Genomic DNA, 24,689 nt, shown 5'->3' with positions numbered 1-24,689 from the left:
CTCTGTAGCACAAAATGCCCACTGTTTCGAAATTATTTTGAATGGAATCTGCACTAATGCACTGTTTCCAGAGGCTGCAAGGGTGGCATAAGACAGGCTGGGCAGTAGCCAGAAGATGGCAAACATGAACATGCACTGACATACATAGTTGCTGCTGCTAAAGCTACATTTGGGTGGGTGGGTTGTTGGCTGGTGGAATGGCATAAAGCACAACAGAGCAAAGCAAATGAGGAACCCTGCACTGACCTGCAGAGCATGCTTGCAGCAACTGATATCTGCTCCAGTATGTGTTTTCCTAGCCATTGCGCACTTAAGTGTCTTGCTCACAGCTCCTGACTGCTTAGCCCAATGCTTTGTTTGCTTTATCCTGCCTCTTGCTTCAGAAGGAGTAACTCCATGGGCCAACCATGGATGCTTGGGGATGGTGGTGGTCAAAGCTGCCACCTGCTTGTGTGTGTGTGTGTGTGTGTGTACATGCCAATCACTCTCCATCTGACTAGGTTTTTGCCTTTTCTCAATTTGCTTGCTGCAGCAGATTAGTTGCGGACAGTGCTCTCTCCCTCTGCCTTTAGTTTTTAGGAAATGGGTGGGGAGGAAGCCATTTGATTTTGGCGGTTTTGCAACATTCACAAAAAGTTCTATAAGAGATAGCAACAATGCAAGCTTCCTTCTCAGTGCCCTCCTAACTCTCCTCCATGTTGACTCGCAAATCTCTCTCTCCAGCCATCCTCCATCACATTCATAACCCCATCTTTCTTTCACCCTTCCAGCATTCTACTGTTTTACTACCCCTGAGGAGGAGACTGCTGTTAAACAACAACTTTATTTATATGGTGGCCTCATAACAAATTGTTCTTTGGCAGCTCACCAACTAACAACAACTTTAAGAAAGTCTACCATGGCACTAATTTAAGCCTGTTCCTAAAATGTAATTCAGATTCTTAGTCCCTTTACCATCCACAATAATCTATTATTTTCATTAAGATGATGTTTGGATTCTCTAAACTTTAATGTATTTATCACTTAATCCTATGTAGGTTTATTTGGAAGTAAATACTACTGTGTTCAGTGTGATTTAATCCCAAATGCATAGTACTGTATTCACACAGCTCAACTCATTTACACAGTTGCATCAGTGCAGAGTTCTTGTTTTTCAGACATTGTTTCCGGTGTGTTCCCCTCTCCAGCTTTAGCTTAGCACTCCCCACCCCCCCACCCCGGTGTTTACTGTAACTGGCTTTGATCCATCCTGTACATTTCATAGAAGACCTGACCAATACACAGAAAGGTCACATCTGAAAGTTGTCATGAAGCAGATAAATAGTGGGAGAAGCTGGGCAAAATATGCCCTTATTTTCCCACACCTCTCTCACTGATATCCTTAAGTATTAGTTACTTCTTAAATTTAGTTTTACAAAATATAAGGTTCAGTTGCTTATATTCAGATAAAACAGAAAAGCATTAGAACACAATTTTCTTATCCCCACAATTCTCTCAAATATTGCGTGTATTTATTTCTGAAATATTTTATCCTCAGAACAGTATACAGCACATCATGCTATGGAAAATATGCATGATTTCATAGTTAATCAGTCTTATGCAGTCATTTTTGAGGAATCAATGACAATACACAAACAGTAGTGAATGGCTTTTGGAAACTATGTTATCTCGATTACTGCTGCTGTGAACTGTAATGTTATATCCTTCAACATTTCAGTATATCATCACTGCTACTTTTACTATTTGCTACTACTTTTGCTACTATTGTGGATTTTATATTTTTGTGTTTATTCAAACTTTTACTATGTACATCACTTTGGGACAATGTGGAAGGGAATGGCTGAATTCTAACATAAATAAATAAAGATGGAAATAGGGCCAAGTTTATATTGGTGTACAATCTAAGTGTGACCCTATAACAGTATTATACCTGTACAATGGCCCTATAGCATAGCAGTATTATTAGCTTCTTGCCAATAGTGGATATCACATATCTGTGAGTGTTGAAACAATGTAGAAAAGAATGGTGTAAAAGCATCTATATATTTAATCCCCGTAGACGTGCCTCAGCCTCTGTGGGGGTGCCTCCCGGCAACCCAGCTGATTGGCTGGGCAGCGGAGCGGAGGGACGCACCTGACTGGCTGAGGCGCGTCTGTGGTGGAGGACAGAGGTGGTGGCGGGCCTTGCCGGGCCATGGAGGCGGGCCTGGCCCGGCTGGGGAGGCCGGTGGTGGAGGGGGCCCAGGCCCGGCTGGGGAGGCCGGTGGCGGCGGGCCTGGCCCGGCCAGGGAGGCCGGCGGCGGGCCTGGCCCGAACGTGGAGGCCGGCGGCGGCCCGGCTGGAGACTGGGGTGGGGGGGAGAGAGGTAGCCGGCCCCCAAAAACGCGCAGATGCTCTGTGCGGGGGTCGGCTTGTATTGTAAAATTTACCAAAAAATCCACATTAATAGCTAAAAGTTAGGTGCCATAAAACTTTCAGTATTTAGCAAGAAAAATACATACTTAGAATGTGGTTAGATTCTAGTGCTTACTGTATAATGCACACATCCTTTCTTAGTACACAAATTAGGTATATAATATACTGTTTTGCTGGCTGTGTTCCTTGGTGAATGTGATTACATACAAGTGTTGAAAGCACTCTCTGTTATCTTATTGGACACAACTAATAGATGTGTTTGAAAGTATGGCCCTAATTGTACAATACTGCAATATTTTTTAAATCTTTTTATTTTATTTTAGATTTACTTGTTTTGCTTAGAAAAATTCAAGATTTTTTAAATAGTTGTGAAATTAAGGCAGTCTGGTGTTTATGAAAGATGGCATTTTTCAAGCAAAGATCAATGCTCTTTTGAAGATCTTTAGTAACAAGTTGCAACAGACAGGGCACTGCTGCCTAAGCTCAGGAAACCTTTCATATACTTAATCTTTTAACTGGGCATCAAGTCAACTATGCATCAAAACAGTCACTGTTCAGGGAAAAACAGATACTCTCATGAACAGTATCAAAGAAAACAAAATAATCTTGTATGGAACATATTTTTTTAACATGAGCTTTCAGTAACAGTTAATAAATCACATTAATAATTTTAATAAATTATCCACAAACACCAAAGTATGGTTCTCATTACTAAAATTTGAGACAAAGCAATTGAGACTGGGATTTTCACATGATGATTACAATTAACAGTGGTAGTGTTATTGTCTTAAACTTTTATCACGTATTGACTTTCGCTGGGATAGCATTCAACAGATGACTTTAACAGAAGCAGAAGAATGGCTTGTCTGAATCGAATTTCCACCTTAGCACTGGAAATAATTAGGACACAGTGGTTTAAGTATCTATATATATGTTCAGGATATATGAAATATGAGAAGCAAAAGGTATGTTAAACAATTCCTAGGTGCAATAAAGGTACCAAGGATTATAGCTTGCATGTAGTCGTGGTTACAGTTTGAATCTGTATTTTCAATGTGAAAATACTTCCAGTTTGAAAACTTCCAAGAACATGTTTAATGAGTTCTCATTATTGGCCATGCAAAGGTGGTTTTGATGATATACTGGTGGTTAACACATTAAAATAAGCTGTTTACTCCAGCCTCTGTTTTTTTGTTTCATTGAAATGGAACTGTGACCTTCCAAGAGTTCAGAGCTTCCATGTTACACTAGTCATGTGAGCAGAATGTTTGTAGTGATATAAGTAGACTATTCGCATCAAGCCTGTACAACATAAGGCTTGGGGCTAAATGTGGCCCCCAGGGATTTTTTTACTGTCTCCTAGGCAGGAACATCCTGCAGCACCACAGAAGCGGAAACTGCCTTACAGAGCCATTCTATGCATGTTTACTTGGAAATATGTCCCACAGTATAGCCAAGAGGCTTACTCCCAGTAAGCATGCCTAGAATTGCAATGTGAAAGCAACAGCAGTTTTTCATTCATTCACTCATTTGATTTCATGGCTCAGGGCAGTTTACACAGAGAAATAATAAATAAATAAGATAGATCCCTGTCCCCAAAGGGCTCACAATCTAAAAAGACAGACACCAGCAACAGTCACTGGAGGTACTGTGCTCGGGTGGATAGGGCAAGTTATTCTCCCACTGCTAAATAAAGAGAATCACCACGTTAAAAGATGCCTCTTTGCCAAGTTAGCAGCGGTTTTAGGGAGAGTTTAGGGAGAGGAGAAGACTTGGGATTTATTTGGGGCTGGCATGCACTCCAGGTACCCCACTGACCTGGAAGGGATAAGGCCTATTTTCTGGCCAATATCCTTGGTTAAAAATTGTGGGTCCCTTAAGAGGAGCAGGAAGATTGACAAGTAACTAAAACTGCTTTTATATATAATTTTAATAATAATGTTAATGTAACAATTAATGTGCTGAAAATTGACCCATACACACCAAATCAGGGTTGGTTCCGGCCAACTGGGGCATTTGATTTGTGCACCCAATTCACATGAACAGGGTTTTTAAAAGTACAAGTTGGCTTCCAATGTATCACACAATTTCTACTCACCATCTTCTGCTGAATAGATGATAACAGGAAGACTAAAGGGTCCATTCCCTCTGTTATTAAATGCTCTCACTTTTACTTGATATTTCGATGAAGGGGGCATTGATTCATCCTTATGAATATACCGACCAACATCAGATTGAGTAACTGTAACTTTTTTCCAGTCATTTTGATCAAAGGACTTGAAGGCTATCACATATCCAAAATCATTACCAAAATGGTACTCTCTTGGCAAAGGCTAAAACAAGAGAATGTTGAGAATCAATTTTACAAGAACAAGTTAGTGAGTTACAATTAGTTATACCTTAATTATAATTAATTTTATAACTTAATTACAAGTGGGAACTTGAAACAAAATGTTATAGTGTATTCCTAGACCCCAGCATGAATGCTGTTGTTTTGGGGTCCAGCTAACCTGGAAGAGAAATTACTATGTCTCTCTCTACTGCTATATAAAAGACATAAATAAGAAAAAGAGAGGTTGTCCTTGCTTCCTGAAATATGCATGCACAGTGTAAGAAGGGAACCTCATGGCATGCCCTAATGTCTGTCTCCAGGATACAATCTGCGTTAGGGGCTCAAGCAATCTGCGGCGAGAATAAGTAATTTCTGGAGTTAGTCTTGTGGTAGCAAAGCATGAATTTGTTAAGCAGGGCTCATCCTGGTTTGCATATGAATGGGAGAGTACATGTGTGAGCACTGTAAGATATTCCGCTCAGGGGATGGAGCTGCTCTAGGAAAAGCATCTGCATGCTTGCATATAGAAGATCCAAAGTTCCCTCCATGGTATGTCCAAGATAGGGCCATGGGCAGTTCCTGCCTGCAACCTTGAGATTCCACTGCCAGTCTATTTAGACAAAACTGAGCTAGGTTCCTGGAGGCCAAAAATTGCCCAAAACATGACTTGAAAGGGCAAAGAAAAGTGCCTTACCATGCTCTACAGGTTTCCAATGGTCCAGCAATGCCCCCCTGAAGCCAGAAATCACCAATTTTTTTCATTTATTTATTGCGATTTTTCACGGTTTTTTCCTCAAGTAAATGAGCCGTAAAATGGCTCCTACATTCAAATGATCTCCGAGGTCATTTCTGGCCACCCCTGAACTGGTGGATGTGAAAGTTTAATCTTTTTATTTGGCTGAATATTTACCACATATACAAGGTTGGGCCTTTCCTGCCTCTTAGTTACCCCCACCCCCGCACTCCTGGGAGCAGTTCCCTCTAACAGGATTTTCCAAATGTTGTTGACTACAACTCCCAGAATCCCCAAGAATAAGCCATTGCAGGTGGGGATTCTGGAAGTTGTAGTCAACAACATCTGAGAATCCCTGTTAGAGAGAATACTGCCTGGGAGTGCACCGAACTGGTTCCATGCATATCCCTATCCCCCACCAAGACCAGGTAAAGGGAAAGAGAGCTCACTTTATCTGCAAGGGTTAGACCTTAAGCTTCCAACCCAACCCTTCCAAAGCCTTTGCTAGTGCTTGGCTGCTGGTGGTCTTCCCTCTAGACACAGACCACTTACAAATCAACTTACAAACTGAGATAAGTGACCATCTGCAGTGTCAACCAAGTTTCTTCCATATCTTTGGCTGGGGCAACCTCAGGTTCCTCCCTTTGTGTGAACCTGGTCTATACTGCAATCAGGATTTGGAAGTGTATAACTAGGTCCCTGAGGGTCTGTCTCTTTCGGGCTTCATGAATCATAGAAAATCATGTAGGTGTGCCAGCCTGTCTTTACTCTCTGTTTTGATGTCATAATTTATTAAATTATTGGAACAGCAAATGTAAAGTCTGTACATTTTAAAGAACACAGTCATATCCTTACATAATCCTATTTATTTGCACTGAACCAGAATGATACTGAAAATAAATACTGAAAATAAAAACACACATATCCTTAATATACATGCTGGTGGCTATGTTGTGAATTACACAGAAGGAAATAACTGAAATCTTAACCCACTTTTTTACAAGTTAAATGAGATGCCCATTCCAAAACAGATGGAAAAGCTTCCCATTAGGCTGAGATGAATAATTGGTACATAAATCTATTTGTGTCCAAGTGAAAGAACAAAGTGAGAGTTTTGGTACTCTCTGATCTTTCATTAGTCACCATCCCCTTGGTTATAATTTAAAAAATTTAGTCACAGTTGGAAATGATTCACATCTGTTCAGTGCCAACATGGTTATGGATATGGGTCTTTACATGCAGCACAAGATATGTCACCGAATTTCCCCCCATGTTTCTGGCAATCAACAGTTGCCAAAAATTTAAAGATACTATAAAACTGAAAAAATATGTGCTATAAAAGACCACTCACTGCTGCCAAACCTACGGGATATCATAAAATGAATGTTATGTATCCTTTTACTTGGCTACAGAGAATGTCAGAGGTTCTAAAAACCATATTTACATCCAAAACTTCTATGCAGTGACATGCCACTATCAGAAACCCCTCCAATGAGCACATTTCTCCTTCTGTTTGTGAGTTTCTGGATACTGGCACGTTCATGGGTTCTGGTTTAGATGCCATCCCTTATCTTTAAGCGATCTTTTGTTTATATTGGGCAATATCCATATCTAGCACTGATGAAACTGAAAATATAAGAGTTATTTTCTTTTTTGTTACGGGCTTCATATGAAGGGATTATGATGGCTATACTCTGTGTATACAGTATAGCCGTACCACAGTGGTGCCTATACACACGGATATCACCAGATGGAGTACATAGAAATAAAATTGATTACATTATTGGTGCAAGGAGGTGGAAGAGCTCAGTTATAACAGCAAAGACATGGCTAGGGGCAAATTGTGGAACAGATTACGAACTGCTCATGTACAAGTTCCAAGTCAAGCTAAAGTGGAAAAACAAAGCTATCCAGCTCCCATGATATGATCTTGAGAATGTACCCACCATTTTCAAGGAAAACATCAGGAACTGCTTTGAAGTTCTGAACCTCATTGATAGGGAACCAGAGGAATTGTGGAATAAAATCATAAAAGCTGATAAGAACAAATGTGAAAAGAGACTGCCAAAGACCAAGGAACAGAAGAATGCAAAATGGATGTCAGAACAGACGGTGGAAATTGCCAAGAATAGGAGAGAAGCATAAGTCAAGAAAGATAAAGACCTCAGGAAGGAATTTAATAGGGAATTTCAGAAAGCTATTAGAAAAGTAGAAGCAGTACTACAATGACATCTGTAAAGACCTCGAGGATGGAAATAGACACAGAAAAACAAGGCAAGTTTTCAAAAAGATCTCTGAACTCAGAGGGAGGTTCCAACTTCAAATTGGTATATTAAGGGATGACAAAGGACAGATAGTAGCTGATGCAGAGAAGATCAAACAGAGATGGAAGGACTATACTGAAAATCTATACGGCAGGGACTTATGTACAGATACACAATACAGATACTCTAGAAGATATCCTCTTCTTGCAAGAACCCCTAGTACAGGAAGATGAAGTTAGATCAGCACTCCAGTCATTACCAAATAGGAAGGCTACAGGAATTGATAGAATAGCTACAGAAATATGGCAGGCAATAGAAGAAGAATCAGTCAAGGCTCTAACCAAACTATGCCAGCAAATTTGGAGAACAACACAGTGGCCAACAGATTGGAAGAGATCAGCCTACATACCCATACCAAAGAAAGGAGATTTAACAGATTGCGCAATCCATTGCACAATATCCTTAATTTCACATGCTTGCAAAATAATGTTCAGGATCGTCCAGCGTAGATTAGAGCCCTACGTGGAAAGGGAAATGCTGGAACATGCTGAAATAGACTGGCTCCAGATCGGCAAAGGAGTAAGACAAGGCTGTATACTTTGTCCTTCTTTATTTAATTTATATGCTGAACATATACTGAGAGAAACAGGATTGGAAGAAGATGAGCATGGTTTTAAAGTTGGAGGATAAAACATCAGTAACCTGCGCTATGCTGATAACACCACTCTGAAAGCTGAGAATGCGGATGATATGCAAGCTCTAGTAATTAAAGTCAAGGAACACAGTGGAAAAAATGGGACTACAACTAAATGTACAGAAATGTACAGAAGACTAAACTAATGACAACAGGTACATTATAGAATTGACAATGAAGACACTGAAGTGGTGGATAGCTTCTGCCTTTTAGGACTGACTGTCAACAGTAAAGGAGCCAGCATGGTGTAGTGGCTAGAGTGCTGGACTAGGACCGGAAAGACCTGAGTTCAAATCCCCATTCAGCCATGAATCTAGCTGGGTGACTTTGGGCCAGTCACTTCTCTCTCAGCCTAACCTACTTCACAGGGTTGTTGTGAGGAGAAACCTAAGTATGTAGTACACCACTCTGGGCTCCTTGGAGGAAGAGTGGGATATAAAATGCACCCCCCCCAAACTAACCAGTAAAGGATCCAGCAGTCAAGAAATACGCTGCAAACTAGCACTTGGTAGGGTTGCAATGAAGGCCTTGGAAAAGATATTTAAATGCCGTGACGTGTCTACACCTACAAAGATTAGAATCGTTCGGACAATGGTTTCCACCATGACACTCTATGGATGCGAAAACTGGACTTTGAAGAACAAGACAGAAAAAGCATTGATGCTTTTGAACTTTGGTGCTGGAGAAGAATGAATGTGGAGATAAAGCTCCCGTGGGAGATACGCTCGTTTGGACAGTGTATTCAACACTGCTCTGATGAAATCAATGGAAGTCATCAAAGACTCCTGAGAAAACTTAGCAATTATGGGATAAAGGGACAAGTACATATGTGGATTGCTAACTGTCTGAAAGAAAGGAAACAGAGGGTGGGTATACTGTAAATGGAGAGTTTTCACAATGGAGGGAAGAAAGAAGTGGGGTCCCCCAGGGATCTGTACTGGAACAGATTCGTTTTAATTTATTCATAAATGATCTAGAAGTAGGGGTAAGCAGCGAGGTGGCCAGATTTGCAGATGATACCAAACTCTTTCAGGTAATGAAATCCAAAACAGATTGTGAGGAGCTCCAAAATATCTCTCCAAACTGAGGGAGTGGGCTACAAAATGGCAAATGTGCTTCAGTGTTGGCAAGTATAAAGTGATGCTCATTGGGACGAGAAACCCCAACTTCAAGTATATGTTGATGGGATCTGAGCTGTTGGTGAATGACCAGGAGAGGGATCTTGGGGTCATGGTGGACAGCTCGTTGAAAGTGTCAACTCAATGTGTGGCAGCTGTGCAAAAGGCCAATTCCATGCTAGGGATCATTAGAAAGGGGATTGGAAATGAAACTGCTAATATTATAATGCCCTTATACAAAACGATGGTGTGGCCACACCTGGAGTACTGTGTACAATTCTGGTCACCACATCTAAAAAAGGACATTGTAGAACTGGAAAAGGTGCAGAAGTGGGCAAACAAAATGATCAGGGGCCTAGAGCATCTTTCTTATGCGGCAATGCTACAACACCTGGGGCTATTTAGTTTAGAAAAAAGGCGAATGCGGGGAGACATGATAGAGGTCTATAAAATCTGCAGGGTGGAGACAGTGGATAGAGAGAAATTCTTCTCCTTCTCACATAACACTAGAACCAGAGGTCTTCCCATGAAACGGATTGCCGGGAAATTTAGGACCAGTAAACGGAAGTATTTTTTCACACAACGCATAATCAACTTGTGGAATTATCTGCCACAAGATGTGGTGACAGCGAACAACCTGGATGGTTTTAAGAGGGGCTTGGATAACTTCATGGAGGAGAGGTCTATCAACGGCTACTCGTCAGAGGGACACCTCCAGCCTCAAAAGTAGGATGCCTCTGAGTACCAGTTTCAGGGGAGTAACAGCAGGAGAGAGGGCATTCCCTCAACTCCTGCTGTAGGCTTCCAGTGGCATCTAGTCGGCCACTGTGTGAAACAGGATGCTGGACTAGATGGGTCTTGTGCCCGATCCAGCAGGGATGTTTTCTGATTCTCCTGATCCTGTGTGTCAAGTGCTTCCATGTACACATCAATGGGATTATTTCATCCTCTGTGGAAACCTCCTCCTCCTCTAGTGGTTGATCCTGGAGAGTTCTTCTGTTCCATCCAGGAATGCCTCAGTTTCCTTGAAGTTTCAGGGTAGAAAGATGTGCTTCAATCCCTTCACTTAGTCTTCCTGCAGGACTACTAGCTTATGCTTGAAGCAGATGTAAAAACATAGCATTTAACATACGATTAACTTAATAATAATTCCTGAATTGCAATTTTATCTTTTGAAGGATTCCACTTAATGTTGATTATAAATTGTGATATGCAAATTTCCCTCAGCTCAGTTCAGAATTGGTTCAGTACTAGTAAGTTCTTTAGCAGCATTTCTGGTTTTCAAAAGTCCTTTCCTGGCTCATATTGTTTGTGCATGAGTGCTGATGTGCTGTACATGTGAATTATCATATTTACCCTGGGAACTACAGGTTGCTTACCTGTAACTTTAGTTCTTCTAGTGGTCATCTGTCCTTTTACATCAATGGGCTATGCGCCTGTGCAGAGAACTCATCGGAACCTAACAAGCTCAGTTCTCATAATTTAGGCGGGAACCCCACCCCCAGCTGCTATATGCGGCTGTGCCACTCCACATTCCCTCAGTCACGGAGTCTGCCTTCAGTAGACCCAGCAGGGAGGATGAGAGGGCGTGTAAAAGGACAGATGACCATTAGAAGAACTAAAGTTACAGGTAAGCAACTTGTAGTTCTTCGAAGTGGTCTCTGTCTTTTACACCAATGGGCACATAACAAACTAGCACCCAAGGAGGTGGGAACAAACAGAAACAAGGATGCACTCTGCATGAAGAATTTATTTCAAATAAATTGAGGTACATCAATTGACTGCAGCACGGTACTGCCAAACTTAGCATCATTCCTTGCCCCGGTATCAATGGCATAATGATGAAAAAAGGAATGGGGCGAGGCCCAAGTAGCTGCTTGGCAGATAGTGTCCAAAGAGACTGCCCAATCAAAGGCAACATAGACCGCCATGGACCGAACTGAGTGTGCCTTAATGGTCACAGGCAACTGTTAAATTGTAATAAAGTTCAATGGTAGAGACAATCCACCTGCACAGGGACTGAGCAGAAACTTGCAAGCCTTTGTGAGGCCCATCATACATAATGAACAGAGAAGGAGTTCTCCTCCACTCCGCTGACCTCTGAACATAAAAAGATAATGCCGTCCTAACGTCCAGACGGTGCAACCTGCGTTTTGCATCAGATGAAGGATTTTGAAAATATACAGGCAAGGTGAGTGGTAGGGAGCTATAAAAAGTAGAAACTACCTTCGGCAGGAACTGAACATGCCGGAGCACAACCTTATCTTTGTGAAACTGCAGGTACGGTAGATCAGCTCTTAGGGCCCGCAGTTCACACACTCTCCTGGCGGAGGTGATAGCTACCAAGAAGGCAACATTAGGAGACGAGGATCAAAGGAAGCCAAAGGCTCAAAGGGTGGTCGCAGCAACCCAGCCAGAACCACAGATAAATCCCAAGCCAGTGACATGACAGGTCATCCAGTAGAACAGGCAATAAACCCTGCAGAAAACTTTTTATCCGCGGGTGCTTGAACCAAGAAACCTGAGAGACAGGTGAATGAGCCACAATGGCCACCAAAAGTACCGAGAGAGGAGAGTTTCAAACCAGATTCTTTCAAAACAATAGATAGGTACAAACATTTTGAACAGATGGACTAAGAACTTCAAACCATTTTGAGTGGAAAATGTACAGAAACGAGTCCATTTATGTCCATACGACTTCCTCATTGAGGACTTTCTAGCTGCCAACTAAACGTCCTTGTGTCTCACCAGGAAGTCGGCAGGATCTTCCAGGCAGTCAGGTGCAGGGACTGGATGTCCCGATGGAGCACCCAACCCTTCTCCTGCGACAGCAGGCAAGTTAAAGTGGGAAGGCACACCCAAGTTACCGCCAACTGCCGCAGAGCTGCAAATCAAGGCCTTCTAGGACACCAAGGGGCTATCAGGATTGCCCAGGAGCAGTCCTCCTTCAGCTTGTGAAGAATCTTTGGTATGACGGGAAACAGTGGAAACAGGTAAAGGAAAGGGCCTTTCCAGGACAGGATGAATGCATTCCCCAGAGAGCCCTCCCCTCCCACTCCCCTGGAACAATAGAGGAGACACTGCGCATTATGGATGCAAAGACATCCATATCCGGAGCACCCTATATTGCGAATAGGTCCTGGAGGATACCCTGGTCTAAGGTCCACAAGTGGGAAACCCTTTTTAGTCTGCTCAGCATGTCCGCCTGGACATTCAGGTTCCCTTGAATGTAGACTGCATGGGGGGTTACCACATGTGCTACAGACCAATGCCACAGGTTGACTGAAAGAAACAGGAGGCTCTTTGAGGTCATGACTCCCTGCTGATTGATGTAGCCTTTCGCCGTCGGTTTGAATGGTCACCGAACAACCCGCAATTACAGGTAAGAAGCTCTTTAGGGCATGGAATATGGCCAACAGCTCCAAGTAGTTGATGTGCTGACCTTCTGTCAACATCCAGTGGCCACTCAGATGATAGTCACCCAAATGAGCACCTCAACCTAGCTCCAAGGTGTTGGTCGAAATCACCCAGCATGAAGGAGAGACCTGGAAGGGAGAGCCGAGGTCCAAATGACAAGGCTCGACCCACCAAGCCACGGCTTCACAAACTGACTGGGGAGGTGTGCTCTCCAACTGAGAGGAGTCCTGAAGGGGTTCAAACAGATCCAGGAAACACCTCTGAATAATGTGCATCTAAAGGCACACATGTGGAAGCATGTAGGTGGTGGCAGCCATGTGACTCAACAGGCGCTGCACCAAATTCATGGTCTGCGGTCCTCCGGCCAGGAAAGCGGAGGCCAGCCGTACAAGTGTCTCTAGGCAGGCCTCTGGGAGGAAGATTTTCTCCACACCTGTGTCGAAGATCAGCCCTATAAACTGTACCCTGTGGACAGGATCCAGCTGGGAATTCTTGAAGTTGATCTGGGAACCCAGGTTCTGCAGAGTATTTATGACTGTGTCAAGAGAGCTCAAAGCAGTCTGCTTTGAACCCACCAGGATGAGCCAATCATCAAGAGATGGCAGAATTTGTATCCCTTGTTTTTTTAGAAACGCCACTATAGGGGCCAGACATTTTGTAAAGACCTTCGGGGCTGTCGTCAGGCCAAGCGACAAGACCTTGAACTGGTAGGTGATTTCCCCTATCTGGAAACGCAGGAAACAGCAATGTTGAGGGCTTATTGAAAGATGGTAGTACGAGTCTCTCAAGTCCAAGGAGACCATCCACATGTCCTTTTCCAACAGGGCCAAAATAGTGGGGTTTAGAGTCTGATTGATTGTCCAAAGGGGATGACCCCAACTGGAGATCATCATCAGGCCGACCCAGTCAGTCTACACCCCACAGCCCACCTGAAAACCAGTATGAATGGGTCTAGATAATCAGTTTTCCCCAAGACTACTACCCTCTCAATTACCTTATCCAGCCATTGGAGGTTGGAAACAGATCTATAATTGCTCAACTCTGAGAGATCTAATGCAGACTTCTTTAGAAGAGGTCTAATAACTGCCTCCTTAAGACAAGGAGGCATCCTGCCTTCCCTCAGAGAAGCATTTATGATACCCACCAGGCTGTCTACAACAGCCTCCCTGCTAGATAGAACAAGCCATGTTGGACAAGTTCATGGTGACCAGGCCTATGGATGGTATTGTCCAAAGCAGCCCACTGAAAATAAGGAATTAATATTAAAGAACATCTGTGCAGTCAGCTAAAAAAGCAGATGGCTTTGGGCATCTAGTCTGCTAAACATATATGCACAGTCTCAGTTTACATTCCAAAGTGGAGAAGCAGTTCTTGGTAAAATGGAAAGCGAGTGTGATATAACGGTTAGAGTGTTGGATTGGAACTGGGGAAAACTGAGTTCAAATCCCCATTTGGCCATGAAACTCACTGGATGACTTTGGGCCAGTCATTTATTTATCTGCCTAACCTTCCTCACAGCATTGTTGTGGGGATAAACATAATCAAGTATATAGCTCTGGGCTCACTGTAGGAAGAGTGGGATATAAATGCAAACATATATAAATAAATCTGTAATACAGCTGACCATCTTGGACTGGATACACACACACCCCAGATCAGTAGTTACGATCTTTGGTAACTTGTTTTAATCAATTTCATGTGCTTTAATCTTCAGTGAGTTACCAGAGATGATTAAATGTATTAAGTCTCTTTTTGAAAATTATTTCTATCTGTTCTCTGTGTATAAATATGTCCTGTGTGTATATAAAATCAACCCTATGGTGATCCAAACATTTGATGTGAAAACCCCTACTGGTTCAATACAAACAGGTTCAGATCTTTTATAACCCAGTATACAAAACGTCTGGTTTCATTATAATACCTACCACCCATGTTATTGTCAGTTCTCGATTGCTGCCACCGCCTCCTCCAACTTCAGAAGGAATCACAATAGGAGCTAAAATAATAGGAAAAGAGAAATGTTTGCTATCATGTAATAAACAAACAATTATTTAATTTCCCATTTTATTAAGAATGCCAACAAGCTCATAGAGCCCACATAACTACAGGAATGATAGTCTGTAATCATTGAGAAAGTCTTAGGCTTGCCAGATGTAAAACATAAGCTGCTGCCAGAGAAAGCATGCCACTTTCTTTCTATTGTAGTTTCGGCTTGGCTACAGTGAACCATATTTTCTCCTTGAGGACATTAGTTACTTTTTAAAAAGCAGTTGAACATTTAATATTTATTTTTTTTCCTTCAGGATTTTGTACTCTAAGTTTAACTCCTTCTACTCCAAGACATAAGTTTGTACTTATATGTACATCTACCATCGCTTACAGTAATGAACCCACATACCATTTCAGTGCCATCCTGCTACCACTAAAGGCTGTGGCATAGCTCCTCAAAACACAGGAAAAATGAGATTAAAATTCTAGGTACTGTTACAACTGTTCATAGAAGTGCAGATTGTGTGCTTTGGCCCTATATGTGCAGAGCACTATGAAAACATGAAATCCAATATGGCATCCCACAGATGCAACACTGGGAGAGAGAAACCGCACCACACGTGCACAGGGCTAAACAATTTCAAACAAGTTGGTAAGTCCTGCAAACAGTGAAGCAGAGTTAAAAGCACAGATCACAGCAGCATAAAAAGGATTCCCCAATATTTCTGTTCAGTTATTTTCCATCTTGCTTGTAAGAATAACCACCCATGTTATTGTCACCCATGTTATTGAATTGCTATAAAAATCAGCAATACCGTATACTAATTTTGAGACTTATTTCTCTTGCTGCATGGCTATATTTTGTTGTTTGTTAGATGATGATGGTTTCCTTTCTGTAATTATGATTATTGACTTTGTTTAACCTTTGCTGTATGCTGCCTTAGGCTGCTTTTCAGCTAAATAAACATCATGTCTTTTCCCATCATTGCTGCAAAAGTAGCTGGAGAGGACCAATTTTGAGTAGAAAATGGTTTGCCAATATTCCAGTCAAGAATGCATCCTTTCCTAGCTGCTTTTCAGAAAGAAAGCAAGAAAGAACGCATCTGCCTTATAAACACAGTTTGGTCCTCAGCAGATAAGTACCTTCTTAGTTCATACTTACAAAACAAAACATCCCTTCATTTCGAGTTCAACAAAAATAAAATTTATTGTGCTGTGTATTTTAATCGGTGATTTTACGTATTAAAATTTGTACACCACCTAGAGATGTACGTATCAGTGGGTATAAAAATATGATTGATAAATGAATGAAATGTTGACATTGTAGAGTAACCAAACAACCACAAAAATTGGCATGGCTACAAACAAAGGATCCGAATTAATTCTTCTGCTAATAGAAATCCACTTTTGCTCACAGAAAGGGCTTTTTCCAGAGGTAGAAGAGTACTGCATGCAGGACATGACCTCAAATCCAGCAGTGCTCCTCTATATGTACAAAGTCGTGCACAAGACTTTGCAGAGGCTCTTTTCATGCTCTACTAGAGTTAACAGGCTACAGCCTGTATTTTCAGTATTAATGATGTTTCTTGTACTGCATGCAATTGCCAGTACATTATGTTTCTGCCGTGTAAGAAGTTATCCACCAGCACCTTCACATAAATTCACATTACAGTATTCAATCCTTTTCTTCTTCCAATCATTATTTGTTGGATTCAAGCCAAAATTATTTTAAAAAATATTTCCGTTTCTTTTTGCTAGTATAAACAAACACTATCTAGTTAGATCCCAAGAAATCATAAGCATCTTGGGGTATAAACTATTCTGGACATCTTAACGTAAACATGGAAGTCTATAGATAAGGTTTTATGAAAAGTATGAAGTAATATTGACCCCAACCTCCATGCAAGTGCTTTGGATATACTTGAAAGGTCAATATATACAACATCCTCATTGTCTTCACTTCTTAGCATTTGGCAGTTGAAACTGGAGGACAGATTATGGACTGTGGAAAGTGTGCATTTTCACTGGGGAATGCTGTAGACTCCCTTCTTCCTATGACAACATGCCACTTGTATCTTTTCTGTTTGCCTGAGCACAAATGCAATCTTAACTCTCACTGCTGCTTTCCTAGTGCTTAGGTGACTACTAGAGTACATTTGCTCAGACACAAATGATCTTGCAAAGACGTTTCAGGTAAAACTATGGAACAAACGCAATTTATTTGTATTATTTACACAAGACTTCCTTCAACTGTCATAGTTGTTGCTACTATTTTCCAAACTAGCAAAAATACTTCTAAGCCGACTTATGCATACTCTGTATATGGAGTGTGCATATAGACTTGTGCTCCTGTAGACCTGTTTATTGACTGACATATTGCTTGGCTTCAAATTATAGGGACATATCCATTGAAGTTTACTTTGTCCTTTCCATTTGCCATCTAGGGAATGCTTCCTTAGCCCCCAAAACAATAGCTTCAACAGAACACTGGTGGCTGTGCTCTTTAGCAACACAAATTCCTCACATTTATATTCTAAGTATGCAGTCATTTAAGACAATGGGCCAATCTGGACTAAAAGGCAAATACAAAAGATGAATGTACAATTTGCTGAAGAGGATAGCATGACATGCAGGCTTTTTTGGGCATTTCTGCAGTGACATACGGCATCCAGGAGAAATGCTGTTATCTCCTTCATACAGCTAAACTAGTGTCTGTTATCTTGAACAATAAAGGCAGCACCTTATTCTTCATGTTGAAGAAGTAATTTAATAATATGCTTTTCAAAGGTGAAAGAATATATACAACTGAGTTCTAGCATTACGCAATTAGATAACTTGGAGGATGGGTTACAATGGATAAGGTCATGCCTTTGATACCTGGTATACATTAAACAACTTTTCAATCAGTTGTAAACCAGCATTTTCCAGTCCAATACACAAATATACAATGACATATTTTCTTATTATTCTAATGCATTATTTTACTCTTTTGTCTATGTTAAAATCTACTGCACTGCCAAGTCAAGGCATAAGTTCCAACAAGCAATAGCAGCGGACACTATAAAGTAACTACACAGTGAATATATTATTTAAATCCTTGTATCTCATCAATAACAGTCACTTGGAAAATCTGAGATCTGCATCAGCAGAACTAGTATGTTCACTATATCAGTACTCCTATATACAATGTACAGACATTCAGTTCTAGTACTCTAGTTTGATTCATGTATGCTCTATCAATACTACATCCACTGACGGCTCGCATGTGTCAATGGACCATATTAGACCTTTTATTACAAATATAGTACTGTGGAGACTCAGCCCCTTTAATCAACATCTCACTCCATGACAGACTGGAATGCAGAGTGTGTGATATGCACCATCCAGTTAAGGATAGTTAAAACATTACCCTTGATGAACTGGAAACTTTGGGACTGGAGAGTTTAGCTGCTCAGAGGCTGTGGTAGATTCCACCCCTCGCAAATGTCTCTGATCCAGCAAAGTGTGTGCTTATTACCATCTACTAATTGAATCTGAAGGCTCTGCATCTCAAAGCTAAAGCCTTTAGGCTTGGGAGTGATATGTAATAGACTGAACTGAGACTTTTGGGTGTGATGGGTATGTGTGAAACTAGTGGTGTGTGTGATTCTGCCTTGAATGTGGTTCTAAGCTACATCCATGTGGTTGTTTTAGTTTTCAGTGTCACATCTCTAAGGTCTTTTGTGTAGGAAGGGGGAAGTGCCTTCCTTTATTTACAAAGCAGGCTGAAACACACCCCAAAGCAGTGGGTCCTGGGCCCAGGCACAGAGCCTGACTGCCAGCTGCCTGTGTGCGGCCATGGTGGTGGCACCGTTTACCCCGCCCCTTGTATCTGACGTCAGACATGGGGTGTGTGGTCTGGCTGCAGCCCCTTCAGGAGCTAGACTGGGGCTGGCGCTGCATTCGCGCGCAGCCAGGAGCAGCTCTTCCTTGCCTTAGACACAGCGAACGCAGTGGCCCTTTAACTCCCAAACGGGGGCCGCGCAGCCCCCGCTCGGAAGCTAAACCAGCACCCCCACGTCTGATGTCAGATGTGAGAGGTGTGTCGGGGCCGCAAGGCACGGCCCCTGATTGGGCATGGCCTGGGTTCTTTGAACCTGTTCACCCAGTGCTGGCTCCGCCCCTGCCTTGGCCTACTCCACAAATTCTGCCAGAAGTAACGGGTTTGTGAGACTGTTTCTGGGATAATGCAACACCACAGCACATCCCTGGAAGACCAAACATTCTAGATTATCCCAGAAAAGGGAAGAATTAAGGCTTCTTGAAAACTTACTGAAGTTAATGGAAAAGTAATGCTATAACAATATTGTCCCCTCAGTGCTTGAGGGTGGATTTCATAAAATCCAATATACCAAACACATATGTCCATTTGGATCAGGTGAAGTTAAGACAGTGGCCCACGTCCTTTTATACTGCATCTTTTACCAGGATATCCGAAATGTTTTTATTCTCTTTTTTATTGACTTTGCCAGGTAGGTCCAGTGAATTGTATATTACCCTTCTTCTTTCAGATCAGAATCCAGCCATTACATTCAGTGTTGCCAGATTTTGTGCTGCTGCTTGTAGTGCTCAACATGAATTAACTTCAACTAAATTTGGACTGTAAAGTTGTTGGCGAAGTGATCTATGAGCAGGGCAATTTTCCAATATTGCTATCAATCAATAATTTATTACACTCTTTGACCAGCTAAAAATACATTACAAAACATCGCAACTAATCATATGAATCATGTGCAACTTTTGAGGGTGTATCTCCTCTGTAACTATGTTAAACTAGATTATCATGAAAATATTCAGCTGCTCTGTAATCTAAAAAATAATTATGCTTTAAAATACTCAAATTCTCTGAACTAAAACAATCAATGTGACATTAGATGGCACAAAGCCTGAAATATGCTGTTTTAATAGGAGGAACAGTTTGCACAAACAACATGCATTGAACTATATTTACCACATAGCAGAAATAAAAATGGACATTTTAAAATTATTTCCTAGTTTAGAAATGTGTGCAGTTGTGATGATCTTTAAGTACAGGTCTCTTTAGATAATCTTATTCCTGCTGACTTTACCCCAAGGAAACGGCAAAATTACATATTTTTATGTACATGTTTTATGTATTTTACACAAAGCACATATTTTACATGTCTTTAATTGTATTTTATGATTTCCATTGTTTGATTAACTTCTGTAAGCACTTTGGGCACTTTTAGAAAGTCACAGTCTAAATATATTAAATCAATAAACGTTACTACATTGCATAATTTGCAATTACATAAATGAATAATACTTACAAAAAGGGTTTATTTGAATCCACAGAAAACTTGTTCACCTTACATACTCTGCAGTAAGTGTGATTCATTCAGTGCTTGTATGACCATACTATTTTGGGCTTCAGAATGATAATTAAATCAAATGTGGCATTAGTGTATACATACGAGATTCATCGGTTCGAATTTTCTGTGATGGAATACTAGGTTCTCCGGTCCCTAAAATATTAGTGGCCATTATCCGAAATTCATATTCCATCCACGGGGTTAAATCAATTACCCTAGCTGATTCCGCATTTCCTTCAACAACTGGAGGAACTAAATGGGAGAAAAATTAATTTAGTAAATAAAACAACACAATCTATGCTAAAGATTAGCATGGTCATAGTTTCTGTAAGATTAACTATGCAAGATTGCATAGTTTCAGCAAATTTCTGCAGTAATATATTTACCATCTAGAAAGGTTGTTCACAGAACCATTCACACCAGGGCTGGTGGGAAGGCAGGACATGACCTACCTTCCCCCACATGATTCTCGCCGCTCCTGGGCTCCACTATACTGTGCGCCAACATGATGGTTACATGAGCGATCCCGGAGTGGCAAGAAGGCAGCAGGCTGAGTCCTCCTGTATCCCACAATGCACTGCACAAGGAGCACTGTGAATTTGGGGATTCCCCACTGCCAGGCTGCTCCTTCCCCCCAATTCTATGGAAGCTCGGCTACTGACAGCCTGAGCTTCCACATGACTGGGCAGAGGAAGAAGTGCCTGCACATCCTCCTACCTCACTTTCACCTGGAGGAGGAGTGCTAGTATCAGGAGTGATCCCAGTGGTTCTCATGACCAGCCCTACCCGGGCTACAATGCATGAAAGAGATGGTCTAATTTAATGGAAATGTCTCTAATCCACAATAATTCCTTACAGAATCACAAATTTTCTTTGCAAGTTGAGGTGGGAGTGAATACATGATAAAGTAGCCTCATTAAATATAAAGGCGAAGGCGGTGAATATTTATTTATATACCGCTTTTCAACAAAAGTTCCCAAAGCGGTATATATAGAGAAATAATAAATAAATAAAGATGGCTCCCTGTCCCCAAAGGGCTCACAATCTAAAAAGAAACATAAGATAGACACCAACAACAGCCACTGGAAGTATACTGTGATGGGGATGGATAGGGCCAGTTGCTCTCCCCCGCTAAATAAAGAGAACCATCACTTTAAAAAGGAACCTCTTTGCTCAGTTAGCAGGGAATGTAGAAGGGCCACATTCAAAAGTTCTTCTTCTAAGACAATATCTACTACAAGTAATGCATGCATTATTCTTTACTTCAGAACTATTGTTTCATTCAAGTGCAAATATAATCAGCTAAGTAATCAATAAAACTCATTTGAATTACTAAAATATCATCAATACAGTGACAATTCTACTCTGTTCACATAACATTTTTCATGTTTATGTTTTTTCAATTTTTTCCCAATTGTCAAGTATGTTTTTAAATTTTATTATGGCAATAGCCAGCTGGAAGTTAACCAGTTAATATTACCTGTTTTGGCATTCTTCCAGTATTCAGAAAGAAAAGTCCTTGACTGGATAGTGTAATTTGAAATAGGACTATGATTCTCTGTCCCACGGCTCCAAGTAAGAACTACAGATGTGTTTCTGATGTCTCCTATTTTGATACCTCCTGGGGGACCTGGAGGACCTGAAAAAATAATTTTAGTGACATGATTATATCAAGAATTGAACTGACAAATATAAATAAAGTAAGGTTAGAACAAATGCGGAGTTCTCTTCAGGCATTAAGAGATCCACAGTGATCCAAGAGGCTGCACAATCTAACAAATAATATTTAATTAGGTTTTTTTTGGTAGCAATAAGAATTGTATCATAGTTACTCAGTTGCCTCCACAATACTTCAGGATGTTTTGCTTAAGCAGACACTATAAATAAGGACAGGTTTCTTACCAGTAACTGTAATTATCTGAGTCGTCTTCTGTGCATTCCACTTGGGTATGTGCCTGTGCAGAGCCAAAAATCAGAGTTTTCCAGAGCTTCACATTATAAGGGAAAAAAGAGCAGGAAAACGACCCCCACCTGCAGTTGTTAGACTACCTCCCTACCTAAGTCCAGGAGACAGCCGCAACTAAGTCTGGAATTCTAAAGTACAGCTGCAGCGGGGAGGTTGAGAGGGAAGTGTGAATGCACAGAAGACTACTCGAAGAACTACAGTTACAGGTAAGAAATCTGTCATCCTCCTTCATTATCTCTGTGCATCATACTTGGGACAGTAGCAAGCTGGTCTTACCTGGATGGAGGGAGCAGCCTATTGGCAAACTGAGTGGAGAACCCTGGAACAAAAGGAGTCCTGTGATTGAGACTTGAAATCCAGAGCTTAGTGTTGAATAAATGTACATTATTGTGATCACATTGCTGCTTTGCAGACATCAGCTGAATTCAGACATAGCACAAAACCAGAGGTTGGAGAATTCACGGCTTCAATTCTAAACTGTAAATTGCACTGCAGATGTTCATTAAACTGCGGTCCACAAATCTCCAGCTCTAGGAGAGGGCAGCCCCTCCCTGCTGCTTGGCCGCCAGTGCCAATCCCATCAAGGTCCATGGCCAGACTCTGGGCAAAGCAGAGTGGCTGCGATTAGCCAAGATCTCGAAGGGGATAGGCCAAGCGTAAGCATAAATTTTCTGAGTGCTCCGCCCACCCTCAGCATGAAAAGGGCATTTAAATCCCTGTAAATGCCATGCCATGCCAGTACTCCTTCCAACAGTGATGGCATTGCTGCCCTCCTAAGAATTCTGTATTCAAACAGTCCTGCTCAAGCACAATTTCAGAGGGTGGGGGTCTATGGGATACTATTTCCCTGTTGCTTGGGAAAGGTAAGCAAACATCATGACTTCCTAGGAGGAGATAAGTATATGAAGGAGGGCAAAGGATTCTGGGGGTGGAGTGTCTGTCCCACTGTGACCTAGGATGATGTTGCAAGGGATCGCCCTGTCAAAACATCCCATGCAGACCAAATCAGACTCCTGCTATGCTGGGAGCTTGATGCCGGTGGGCTTATCCTCTAATGAGAGGGGCAGTCTAGTGGGGAGGATCATGTGAATGAAGCCCCTAGGTCTCACTTTGGACGTGCATGAGTGGAGCTAACCCAACCAAGGGGGCTTCGCTTGTTTGGGCCCCCAACTCTCCATGGTAAAAAACAGAACAGAATTGCTGCAGCTCCCCTTCCTTGTGCGCACCCAAAGGAGATTTTGACACTCCATGTGTTGGCGCCTGGTTGAGTACACAGACAGGGGAACAATGGGTGTGTGGATGGATCGTTAAACACTTTCAGAATTCCTGGGTCTGGTCTGATGTTGCACCCTATGCAGATCTGCAGGTGCAGGGAATTACAGGAGACGGGAGAGAGCCTCAATTTCCAGTGACACCAGGAGAGCAGGGTTGCTATTTTGGAGCACTAGCAAGGGTGCACATGTCCACATCATCGTCACACTTTGACAGCAACTTGGCAGCAGTCAACAAAGACAAGCTGAGCAGTTGCCATCCAAGCAGCTTTCCTCCATACAGCAACCTGGCTCGATATAGAGACCCAGTGACCTGCCACTCTAGTGAGAGAGCAGTCAGTGGGAGAAGGGGATGTTTTGTCATAACAAATTATTACAGTTTTTACCCAGCAATTATCTCCCCTCCCTTCTGGTGGTTCTTCTCATGAGTCGTTGGGGGGTGCCCCCATGGCCTGAGCAAGTGCGGGTCCGCCATGGGTCAGCATCCATTATCATCACATATGTCGAACTGCTCCTTTGACTGGACCACTGCTGCCCATGGTGACTGGTCCTTCTCATGAGGAAGCCTAAGAACCACAAAACCCCAAAGGGCTGGGGGCCCCTTCCTGAATCTTTCTGTGAAAAGAAGAAGAAGAACAGCTGCTCGAGAATCCCTGGTTGGGGCTGCCTTTTAAACCTGAGCCCAGGCACACACCACCAGTCATTTTTGCCCCTCCTGGCGCTATGATGGGGTGTCCTTCTTATGTTGCCACCTGGAGTGTTTGTCTTTTTGAACATACATCCTTGCTGCTTCCATCTTGGTGAGCAAAGCATTTAGTGCCCATCCTGTCATCTCCTTTACCTCCTGCTTGCCAGGTGTGTGTGTGGGCGGGGGGGAGCAAGGGACAGAGTAGGAATAGTGAATGCCCCTGTGTGACTGTGCTGCTTGAGAAACAGACGAGTCTTGTGTGGGATGTGGTGGCATCTCTGTTGGCTGGCAACTCCATAGCTGGACAGATAACAGGAGCAGTAGGGCTGGTGCTCAGAGAGGTGGCCAGCAAGAATCATCGCAGCCATGGAGTTGCGCCCGGGATCGTGGCATTTGCGCCATCAACTCTATGACTTCAGTTTGAAAATCA

The 24,689-nt window shown here is 42.1% G+C and overlaps 1 protein-coding gene across 2 annotated transcripts in view; it reads right to left on the bottom strand.

Annotated features, from left to right (window-relative positions):
* CNTN1 (contactin 1) overlaps positions 1-24,689 on the bottom strand; it is a 309,859-nt gene that overhangs the window by 10,792 nt on the left and 274,378 nt on the right. For both annotated transcript variants that reach the window (XM_053258259.1, XM_053258258.1), the window contains exons 17-20: positions 21,815-21,973; positions 20,437-20,586; positions 14,899-14,969; positions 4,514-4,748 (exon numbers count right to left, since the gene is read on the bottom strand). In XM_053258259.1, the coding sequence (XP_053114234.1) occupies positions 4,514-4,748; positions 14,899-14,969; positions 20,437-20,586; positions 21,815-21,973 (615 nt within the window). The remainder of the gene's footprint in view (positions 1-4,513; positions 4,749-14,898; positions 14,970-20,436; positions 20,587-21,814; positions 21,974-24,689) is intronic.

The sequence above is a fragment of the Hemicordylus capensis genome, chromosome 5, assembly GCF_027244095.1.
Source record: "Hemicordylus capensis ecotype Gifberg chromosome 5, rHemCap1.1.pri, whole genome shotgun sequence".
In the NCBI taxonomy this organism is placed as follows: Eukaryota; Metazoa; Chordata; class Lepidosauria; order Squamata; family Cordylidae; genus Hemicordylus; species Hemicordylus capensis.
The sequence above is the reverse complement of the archived record's forward strand: the minus strand, read 5'-3'. Positions and strand labels throughout refer to the sequence as shown.